A 12,195-nucleotide genomic window follows, 5' to 3' on the forward strand; every position below is an offset into this window, starting at 1 on the left:
ATTAAATTAGAGAAATTAGAACTGAGTCCCAATCAGCCCTAAGTTAGGAAAATGGCATGGTCTAACCAGTGGCTTGCATATAGTGTATGCACAGAGTATGCAGATGATATAAAATGAAGAAAATCTCCAGTACGAGTTATAAAAATCTTAAGGATAGGCATTGAAAGAGTTATAAAAGCCTACACTTAAGTAATTGTAACTCGTAAAAGTACAGTTTAATGATGAAGCACAATTATTGTGGATTGCAGCTTTAAGTCCCTCTCTCGTATAAGATGGAGGCCTGTGCCCAGCTGTGGGCCAGTGTGCTGAAAGATTTCAACCAATGGACGTCCACTGTTAAATATGGGTCTTCATTCGTAATAATAATAATAACCTTGAAAAGCAGATAAAACATGATAATTATAGACAAGACTTGATAGACATAAATACAAAATGTACCTTATATACATTAAAATAAACATGCAACTTACAACTTACTGAAATGCAGTACTAGACAGTCTCATTTGTGTATAATATGCACAAGGGAAACTGTCCAAAGGTTAAGTTTAACAACAAGAGGACATATGTCCTCTTGTTGTTAAATCGTTTACACGACTAATATTGAAGCATCAAAAACCACTTATTTTAGATTTGTATCTCGAACAAACGGTTAGTCACTTCATACTATTTAGCAGATGACAATAATTATTCTACCTCTTCTCAGCGTTCTTCATAAAATGGGAAAATGGGAAAAATTTGTGACCTAGAAGAAATCCATAAAAAATTCATATTCAAAAATGTTTTATTAATGTAGACCGTATTACAGGCACTTATGAAGCGTTCATAGATTTAACATGTTACACTAATGTTAGTGATGGTGATAATTGCATTCGTTAACTTAAAACTAAAGCTAGGAGGGTTCCAAATGTGCACTGGTCTAAGAAGAGTCCACAACAAACTTAGCCAAGTTAAACGGTTAAAAGTTAATAGTGGAATCAACTCATAATACTTCACATTCACCCAGTAGTTCTTTAGAAAAGGATGGCGAGGACTCACGTGATTGTGAAACTGACACGGGTAACAGTGATGAGACTTATTACCCTTCACATTCTGTTGGAACGAAATTTTCCCTAATTTCACATTAAGACCAAGAAATAAACTCAATTATTGTGAAAAGGACAATACTTTAGACAAGCCTTTTATGCCTTTTAACAAGCTTCAGTGATCCGCTTTCTTCTTTATATTGCTCAAGGTACTCGTCCAGATATTTCATATACAGTGAATACACTGAGTCGATTTAATAAAAATCCAAAAGTCGAGCACTGTTTGGCAGTGAAAAGGGTGCTTAGATACCTATAAGGTACCGTGGATCTAAGGTTGACATATACTTGAGATATTGATATTCACGACAGAAAGTCGGGAAAAAATCTTGAGCGACAATCAAATTGCTATAAAACTGACCACTAGTGATTACTATCTGCCTAGAACAAAACATATAGATATAAGAATCATTTTTTTAAGGAATCATGTTAATGATAATAAAAAAATATTTTGCGGAAAAAATTAAAGGGAGCTTAATTCAAATTCATTTATTTCAAGTTGGCCTACTTTATAAGCACATTTGAAACGTCAAGTATCTATGTTTGTAGTGACTCTACCACCGGTTCGGAAAGCAGATTCTACCGAGAAGAGCCGGCAAGAAACTCAGTAGTTGCTCTTTTCCAACATCAACATTTACAATCATTTTGCTATCTTGCGGGAGATGAGAGCGAGGCTGGCTGCTTCCAATCTGTCATTGAGGAATTCATCAAATGTATAGTAACCTCGCTGTACTAGATGCGTTTTTACACATTTTTTAAATGTATGCATTGGTAGGTCAAGAATTTCCTTAGGAATCATGTTGTAAAAGCGTATACTGAACCCCACAAAGGAGTTCTGCACCTTTCGCAGACGATATGCAGATATCACTAATTTATGTCCGTTTTAATAATAGCTGACATACTAACAAAAGGTACCGATTACAACAAACACTTGTGTTGTACTATGAATATGGGCTTGCATTCAGGGCGGGTGTTGTAATTGAATGCAACCCATCTTCTATGGTGCTTTGTCTATGGCACAGACAGGAACTGTATTTCTAAAGACAATCAATTATTTCTTCCGTAATCTGTCCTCTTTTGTGCTTGTTCATCCTACTGTCTACTCGTCATTATTGCAACCATTTTATGTCCTTAATACTTTCCGAGTAAAATAATGAACTATCTAAATCTAAATAGTGTCCTTATTGTGTTTTCTCCATCAAGAGCAATAAAATTCTACAGTTATTAAAAACACTAATTTAAATTTCTTTCGTCTTACAAGTGTAAGTTAACAAGTTTGCTAAACATTACGCATCACAGAATCTGTTTCATAACTTCAGATGGCGCCTAGTGTCGTTATGGATGCGTCGGTGAAAAGTTTTTTTTCCTGTACGCATTACCCAAATAATTAGCCATCCAATTTAATCCTTTTCTAGGTTATGTGAAAACAGGTAGGTACTAAAAAAACCTACATAGATAGCGTAATAAAAAAAGCATTGGAAAAGTAGGGAATTGATTTCTTTATTACGCGTACATACTCGTCCTCGTGTGTCTCTTACCCATTTCAATTTGTCGAAAAAGCAATAAAGACTTCTTTATTTATATATCATTTTTATGAAGTAATCGAAAATAACTATTCATAACCAGTCAAACGCATATTTATATTAATACCAATAAATAAAATTGAGTAGTCTGTCGGTGATATCAGAATTTACTTGAATAATAGCATAGAAGCGGTGATAACTCAGTGATTACGACTTCAGTTTTACTTTCGGGCTCTTAATTTTACTGATGGAAGGATTTTAGGATTAGCATACAATTTATAACTTCTTGAATTCCACCACTCTCTCAGCTTAAGACCCTTCAATTTTAACGACATTGATTTACGAAAAAACTCTCGTATAACATTATTTACTGGCCACCACCAAATGGGATCAGATACTTTGCCATTATCACGTAGGCCAGGACTTTTTCGGAGCAATTAATGAAAAAACTATCTCCCTAACGCAACGGAGAGCGCTGAGAATTTAAGTAGACCTCGTTCTTACACGTTGCCCCTAACGGCTTCTGAATTTTCTCAGGTTTTATTCTATGTGGCCAATATTCATAACGTTATTTGGACCAAATAAATATGAAAACGTGCCTTCAAACTACAGGATAGCTGTAAAATGAGTAACCAATTTTTTTAAGCCTTTTCTGAAGCATATTAATTGATGATATAAGTGTGAGACTCCGTATTCAATCCGTATCAGGGGCAACACGTGAATTTTTAGATTCTGATTTTTCTAGTCGTCTGGGGGGATGTTATCTAACCTTTCCTGAAAGTTCAGGACGAGCTTTCAGGCGTGGTTAGATATCATCGGCAAAACCGTTCCTTTTAATATAACTGCCATACTCGGGTTAGCTCGCTACCATTTTAGACAGCATCATCGCTTCCCAGGTGAGTATTTAGTCAAGACCTTAACTAGTAAAATAAATATAAAACAAAACAAAATACTAATTATCCTCAAAAATGTAACAACCTACTGACAGCCCAACCCAAAGTAACTGACTTAAATTTTCTCTCTGAATAAAGAACAATGCATCTTAACTCGCAGACTTAGCACATAAGCTACGTCAATAAATTTTGGTGAAATGGCACATGCCACACTTACTGATAATGACTCATGAGGTGCGTTATTATCTCAAAAAAGTCGCAAAATAGTCAGTCAAATTAAGTATTTTTCGAAAATTCATGTCCGAAGTTCTTAAACTATCTAATTATTGTTTGAGACGTTTAACGAATGAATATGTTTGAAGTCCTGTTGAGTAGACACAACAATATGACAAATTTACGTAATGTTCTGTAATTTTGGTAAAATTGTTACTGCCTCGATGCCTACATATTATTGAATGAGTAAAACAGCCTTGACAAATTCGAACAAACTGTGCCTTAATATAAGACTTCTTGGATGAAGATAGATTAAGCACTTTAGCTTTTAATAAAATTTCCGTATATTTTATCACTTTTATCGAGATAGAGAGTCTTTATAATGAATATAGGTTTAGTTGCGCTACTACATTTACATTTATCGACTTTCATATATAATCCAGTAAATTAATAAATGAAGTAGCTGAGATACTCAGAACTCATTCAATATGCAATATCTTACTTTCCTTTTATGAAATCTGTTTTCTATTTATACTCCCTCAAAAGAAAAATTCACGTTAGCTTAAATCCAATAATATTTTCTGCAAATTCTCTACTACTTGTTTATTGAATTCAAAATATGCAAATTTTATGACAACCTGAAATCTGAATAATTTACTGAGGTTCCAAAAGTTCTTTTCATTACAAAAGTTTAATATTTAAGTAATACTTACCTACCTAACAAACACTACCTTTATAATCATTATCTACCCATTCCCGGCATGGGTTACAGGACATGGGTCTCCTTTCAGAATATTAGGGTTTTAGGCCTTAGTCCACCTCGCTGGCCAAGTGCTGATGGGTAGACTCCACACATCTTTTAAGAACCTTATGCAGAACTCTCAGGCATGCAGGTTTCATCACGATAATGCTTCGCCGTTAATTCTTTAAATAAAATCGGATATAACTCCGAAAAGTACGCACTTCTAATGCGTGCAAGAGATCGAACGATCATCATCAACATCAACAGCCTAGAACTGCCCACAGCTGGACTAAAAGCCTCTCCCAACGGGTGGGCTTGCCCATTTATCACGCTGGGCAGACGGGTTGACGATCCTAGTATAGATGGTTGTAGTAGCACAGAGAACGCTGCTGCTGCATAGTCGCCTCGTACGACTCTCGTGAAGACGAGCGGTCTCGACAACTGTATTCTGATCTACCGTCACCATACGGCCAACACATCGGATCGGATGCATCGAACTCGGTCTCCTCAAAAAGAAGACCGAAGCTCTAACTACTAAGCTATCACCGCTTATTAAACGTTGTCAACATGGGCTTTATAAAAATAAAGCGTGTAGGTAAGCGCAACCAAGAATTTTCTACAGATACACCCTCGGAATTCTCAAACCGAAGCACCGATGCAATTTAGTTCCAGTATACATAACCTATAATATGTAAATGTATTCTAACGTGAGCTTAACTAACATGAAGGGTCTAAAGCTGGATTGCATTAGAACCGTTTAGGCGAAGGCTAAATAAAGGTACGTTACGTCTAGCCGCATGTTAGCGATTGAAAACGAAGAAAATACTACCCTACTAGTGGGGTAGATAAATAACTCTTTTTTATTATTTCACCACAATAAAAGACAGCAAAAAAAATATACCCACACTGTGCACCGGGTGGTTTTTAAGAAAAGATAATGAAACTGTAATCAAGAAGATTTTTCCCACTTCATCCATGCATATCGTTTTGTTCTGTCCATCGTATTTGGAATATCACCAACCTCTGGCCATACCGGTTTACATAAAAAATATATTTTTGGTACCGAATCGACTGCAGTCTAAAAACTTAAATAAAACTAGCTGACCCGTGCAACTTCGTCTGCACCAAATCGGTTATTACCGGAAAACACGAATAAAATGACATTTACTAAAAATGAATCCTTGCTAGATCGATATATCGCCCCCGAAACCTCCTGTATAGTAAATTTCATGAAAATCGTTGGAGCCGATTCCGAGATTCCAATTATATATATACAAGAATTGCTCGTTTTAAGATATAAGATAAATTCTCAGATCTAAAAGTAACGCCATTCTTTTCGTCAATTTTATCTGGGGAAAACAATAGCACTAGATTAGAGATTTTGTGTACTTCAGAATTTGTACCATTGAGTACGGATATTCTCAATAACGTAAAGGTCGTGCTAACTATTAGTTAGCATTCCAGCAGACTTCCATAAAAAAATATAGAAACATAAAACTCTGCTTTTCGTACTAATTAATATTTTTCTTATTTCAAAAAAGTTCTTCTGAGATTTACGATTGTAATATAACGGTAGGATAACTTTTTATCGCCTGCTCAACGTTTAACGTTTGAGGGTTTTTTGCAAAGTGTACGCTGCTGACCGCAAGTGTATCGACCGCATACGAAGTATCTCTTATGAAACGTATCTTTTACAGCCGGTTGGCGCAGTGGGCAGTGACCCTGCTTTCTACGACCGGCCGTGGGTTCGATTCCCACATCTGGAAAAATGTTTGTGTGATGAACATGAATGTTTTTCAGTGTCTGGGTATTTATCTGTATATTATGTGTATATGTATATATCTTGCAGTGATAATCGTTCGATCTCAGTAGCTCTTGGATATTAGTTTGCATTATTTGCTGAGATAAGCTACGGGTGGTCTCTATATGTGGTAAGATTAAACGCATCCGCTCAAGTTGAGACTCATCCAGAAGATGACGTCGCTGTATAGCCCGCACCTGATCCGATAATCGTTCATTGTTATTTATTATTATTATTATGAAACCCGGAAATCGAGTCTAGAACTTTGTGGTCCATAGTCAAACATGTTTACAGCTAAACAAATAGGGCGGATAACGTTTATCAGTTAATTTCTTAATACGCACAAAACTTAGAAAAGTTAGAGGTGCGTGCTGGGATTCGAACTCGATCCGCCGAAAGTGAAGGCGAAGTCCTAACCACTGGTCCTCTTCTATAAGAAATAAAAATAAAATAAGACACATCGGCACTTACCACCAAGTAAGCGTAGATTTTGTTATGGGTACTTAGATATCAGATGAACATTACCTAATAAATAATATACATAAGTAAGTACTTATAAAAAACAGATAAACACCCAGCCTCTGAAAAATATGTATAAACATGTTCCAGTTGTAGGCATCAAACCCACAGCCTTGGACTCAGAAAGCAGGGTCGCTGCCCACTGCGCTAATCGGCCGTCCGAATATAGTCCTCTCTGCTCTATTCTCGACGCGTACTCATTATCATAAACGTATTATCATCGTAATAATAATAAAAAATAATAAACATAAGTAAGTACTTATAATAAACAGATAAACACCAAGCCACTGATAATTAATAAAATAATTAATAATTAATAAAATTATTTGCATAAATACACATAGATAATCAGTTACAATTTAGCTTTTTTTATTGAAACCGTGTATTACCAATAGTTTGGCGTGCAGCTCACAGTAATATAATAAGAAATGAAAAAGAAACATTAAAATATAAATTACAACCATAATCCGAACGCAAAAATATATTATTTTTTAAATTATTTAATGAAATGAAAATAGGCGGTTAAGTCAAAATACAAGTAAATTTTAATCGAATTGAAAAAGTCAGTCTTACATAATATCCACCACTGATACCATTAGTAACAGTAATGAAAGGAAATGCAATGTATCTCTAGCAATTGAATATTATTCATCATGACTTGTCAAAGGACACAGACACAGGGTTATCACTGCTTTTCCGATGCTGGTTTGTCGCTTTGACATTCTAAACTCAGGCTTCGTATCCATTTGGCAAGTAGTTTGCATCTAACGGTCGCGCGGCTAGCTGATTCTAAGCCACAAATTATGTACACACACACACACAGTATGCAACAACTAAACGCCTCACCGCGATGACTGTATCAAATGGCGTGCTTACTTTTGCCGAAATTAAACATTGACCGAACCTCCCGATTTTGACGACCTCGCTGGCGTAGGGGTGGGCGCTATATATTTAAGTGGGATGTCCTGGACTCGATTCCCGAATTTACAATTTCTGATAATTCTTAGGTCTTGACCGTGGCTTACCACCGTACCGACAAAGACGTGCCGCTAAGCGATTTAGTGTTCCGGTGCGATGTCGCGTTTAAACCGATAAGGGGTATGAACTACCATACATCCCTCACAGGTTAGCCCGCTGCCATCTTAGACTGCATCATAACTCACCTCCAGATGAGATTGCAGTCAAGCTAACTTTTAGTGGAATAAAAAAAAAGCTGAAACCATGGTGATAAAATTTTGACTATGACAATAGGTATCAATTGCCATGGCTTGCATCATGGTCTTTTACATAGAATACTTTTAAGCACAAGCACCTAGTATTAAATGTGGAAGACAACCAGTCATCTCCAATTATATGCCTTGTAGATTATAAAGGTATCTAGATGCAAAGATGATTGCAGTGTGGTTGGTAGGAGTTCACCTTAGAGTTTCCAAGGTGTGATTTTCAAACTACCGAAAGAAACACGGACGTATTAGTAAATCTATTTTAATGTTTCTTATTATATTTAACCATTCTTACCTACTGATTAGTTGATTATATTATTTCGGTTCTTAAACCACATGTTTAAGAACCGAAATAATATAATCAACCTCATTCCAAATCTTCAAGTGACAGATTTTATTTAGTAGTGCTATCCATATCTAGAGGGAAAAGACGGAAATAAAAATAAAATTAGATTTTCCTTCCACTTTAATATCAATTACTTTAAGGATAACAAAACGAAAGACAGCATGTCACGGACAAAATAAGGAAATCGGAACAAAGATTTCTCTTTAGATTGCCAAATACTCTTTTTTGTTGTACCTACTGGAGCTTTATCTATCAACTCAAACAAATATTGGCCCGCCGTTAAGCAAATACTACTCAACGTTGTCGAATTTAACTTTACGGGGAAATATTTGTCCATTTGACAGTCAAGGGTTAGTTTGAATTTAACTCCAACACAAACCAACCCTCCTCATCATTGAGGTCAAACTGTCCAAATAAATTAATTGAAAATTCGCCATTTTCCTTATTTGTGACCTTAATTCTGATAACTAATTAACATACTCGTATATATATATAACGCTATACTGTAGACTTAGCATAACAGAAACGTAGAAAATAAAAAGTATGATTAACGAAATATAAATTAAACTAAATTTTCGCAACAAATTTATATTTCGGTAAAGAGGATGGCACTCACTCACATTATTGGGTGTTATCTTCAAATTTTAGTTCAGAAATCTGCTTATGAAAAGGCGTACCATGATAAGCCATCTTCTATATTTCTGAATAAGTCCTGTCCATCTTCATAATATCGTTGAGCCATTTTTTCTGTCGGTTTAACTGTCTCGCAGGTGACCGAAAAACGCAACCTTTCCTTCTATATCGTCCGACTTAGTCCAAATGCAAGCAATGTCTGGTGTGTTTGTTTGCATAACTCTTTGCACTAGGTAGAAAGACTGAATCAACCGAGCTGCAGAAAGTAGCTTCAGTGTAGTTTGAAATGATGAAACAATTATTTAGTGAAATCACGAAGCGTTTATTTAGTTTCTAAACGTGTTAGACTAGTACAAAAATAATGCTGCTTAAATTGTTGTTGGTTTCATGAAAAGAGGGAAGTGAAATTACAATCTCACCTGGTGGCAAGCGCTGATACAGTTTAATAAAAAAAAGATAGAAACTTAAGGAACATTTATTTTATGATGTTTAGCAGTTACTGTCTTTATTAAACACTAGCTTAGAAAACATAAATATGTAGTAAGATTTATGATTTCTGTATGACTGCGTCGAGTAAAGTGACTTTGGAGTAGTATTTATTTACCACTATGCTGATGTCTAGTAAGAGTGTAGCAGATACAAATTTAAGATTTCAAAAGTAAAATTAAAAAGAGCCAATAAAGTGTAAGTACTTTTCGTGTAATCTGTATTAATACCTCCCTACTTAATGTTATAAACGCGAAATATATCAGAACTATGCCTTATTAATCATATTTTTCAGGGATACAAAGTGTAGTCTAATCCTATAACTAATCCCTATCCTCTACATATAGTCCCCTATGTTATAAAGGTAACAAGTTATAGTCAGCTATAATCTATGGTAGTCTCCATGTAGTTATTCAAAGAAGTCATTTTCTTCCAATCCTTTTATTTACTTTAATCATTTAATTACTGTTCATTTCCTGAGAATATTTCAGTGATTATTAGTCATTAATCAATAAGAATGTTGAACAGTGCAATCGTCTTTTCTTTCCATACCAACCATTACGACAATCCATTGCTCTGTTGCTACGTAAAATAACAGTGAACTAACAAACACACTTTCGCATTTATAATATTAGTAAGGAATAGGGATATCGAAATAGTTTTAAAAGTCCAAATTCAATATCGTTTTCTGCTTTCTTTGTAATGTGATCGGTTCGCATCAATCATCGAAGTATTTGTGGTTCGTGACGTTACGGATCCAGTTCACGTAGCCCGCAGTTCTGGTGTAGATCCCATATTTCCCGCGCTTGCCGCATCCGTCGCCAAAACTAGTTATGCCCTGAAAATGTTATTATAAAGGATTAAATTTATTCGCCTATCGTTAAACCGCGAGCTCTTTTAATAATTATTACGTAATTATTTATATTATTATTATGTATTGTAGTTTCCATTACGAAGTAGGTTATACAACTACTGCAATGAGTCCTACTCAAAAGCGCAGCGGGCGGCGCGGTTGTTAGTTCCGACCATTGGTGCCAATGTATACAGCATAATGCTGAGTTTGCCATATTGTTATGTATTTAATACTGTATTTTTTTTGGTTTTTAACTATATCTAAAATAATAATAGAGCATAACAATAAAGTTATTTATTATAATTATTAATTTCTTTTAGTCATGGCGCCTGAACGCAAGAATGTATTCTGTCCAGCCACTTCGGGTACGAAAGGCTACACACTGTTACGGAAAGTCAAGGGTGTTGTGGTCGGTCGCATTAAAGCACTTTAGCTTAACTAGTAGAGCTATTTGTGACAGAGCTCGTCAGGGCAGTGACGTGCATAGTGGGTATGCACAAGGTATGCAGATAATGAAGAAAATCTCCAGTATGAGTATGCGCTCTGACTGCGTCAGGGTAAGACCTACAACCATGCTTATTTCTTACGCAGCATTGTTGCAATGCTGTGTTCTGGTCTGAAGGGCCTAGGTTCCGGTGTTATTATATATATAGGTTAATGGATATAGGTGGTAAATTCAAAAATTCTAAATTCATTAAATTCAAGTAGGCCTAGTTTATAAGCACTTTTGAAACGTCATGTTTGTTGTTTCGGAAGGCAGATTCCGCCGAGAAGAGCCGGCAAGAAACTCATAATACATAAACATATATTATAAATTTTCTATCTTGTGAGAGATGAGAGCGCAGCCTTGTCGTTAAGAAATGTATCAATCGTATAGTAACCACGATTAATTAAATGTGTTTTAACACATTGTTTAAACTTATGCATTGGCAGGTCTAAAATTACCATGGGAATCAGATCATGAAGGTACGTGGCAGGACGTGTTTCTTGCATGCCCTGTAAAATAATTTTGCTCTGTTTTTGGTCGAAGGGCTTACCATCAGGAGGGGCATCAATTTAACTATACGAAAAATAAATTACCTGTAAAACATAGCGCATATTCCTATCTCTGCAAAGAAGAGGTCCGCCGGAATCCCCAGCGCAAGAGTCTCTGTGTCCACGACCAGCACACACCATGTCGTCAGTTATAGCGTACTGCCAGTAAGAGCGACGACACACACCTTGCTGTATTGTTGATACCTGATACACAATATTGTTTATAAAAGCTAGTTGGAAGTAACTTTACAAAGTTGTAATTAACAATTACGCGGTGACGACCATAGCATCAGCTGTGTTTAATCTTAGTCGTGCACTCTTGACAGATTGGTCGTGAGATGAAATACATGGCTTTAGGCTTCACTGAATGCACGGCTTCCCGTGAGTCCCGTAGTATGGGCAATGACCTTCACAAATAGAGAAGGTGGGTACTATCAAATGTAACACATTTCTGAATTGTATGCCATACTTAACAGGACGAAAAAAATGTATTGGCAACGGTTAAATTATATTACTTTAATGAAAATGTATTTTTTTGCTGGGTTTATTCTGTTTTAGGTCATCAATCAAAATCTTTGTTGTTGGTTGTCCCATCAGTACCTATCTTCCTGACGCCCGGCCCGGGTAATTTATACAAAAATTACCGTCTAAGGTAATTAAACCGCACTACAGAAGTTCCCTCTCCCGTAGGTAACAGAGTGTACATTAGAAGGCAGGCCGCTAGCAACAAAATAATTTTAGTAGCCTTTGCCCCACATGTGAACTACTTAAGAAGCAAACATCAAAAGAAATTAAACAGGTCTTTATTGAAATTTAGTTCTTGATGCATTGATATGTGAAAATAATTAT

The 12,195-nt window shown here is 35.8% G+C and overlaps 1 protein-coding gene across 1 annotated transcript in view; it reads right to left on the reverse strand.

Annotated features, from left to right (window-relative positions):
• Positions 1 to 8,867: 8,867 nt before the first annotated feature.
• The window catches only part of LOC120625752 (vitamin K-dependent protein C), a 45,152-nt gene continuing 41,824 nt past the window's right edge, over positions 8,868 to 12,195 (reverse strand). Inside the window, exons 12-13 of the mRNA XM_039892942.1 lie at positions 11,392 to 11,550; positions 8,868 to 10,296 (exon numbers count right to left, since the gene is read on the reverse strand). Coding sequence (XP_039748876.1) covers positions 10,177 to 10,296; positions 11,392 to 11,550 — 279 coding nt within the window. The 3' untranslated portion in view covers positions 8,868 to 10,176. The remainder of the gene's footprint in view (positions 10,297 to 11,391; positions 11,551 to 12,195) is intronic.

This window comes from Pararge aegeria, chromosome 8, assembly GCF_905163445.1.
Source record: "Pararge aegeria chromosome 8, ilParAegt1.1, whole genome shotgun sequence".
Lineage (NCBI taxonomy): Eukaryota > Metazoa > Arthropoda > Insecta > Lepidoptera > Nymphalidae > Pararge > Pararge aegeria.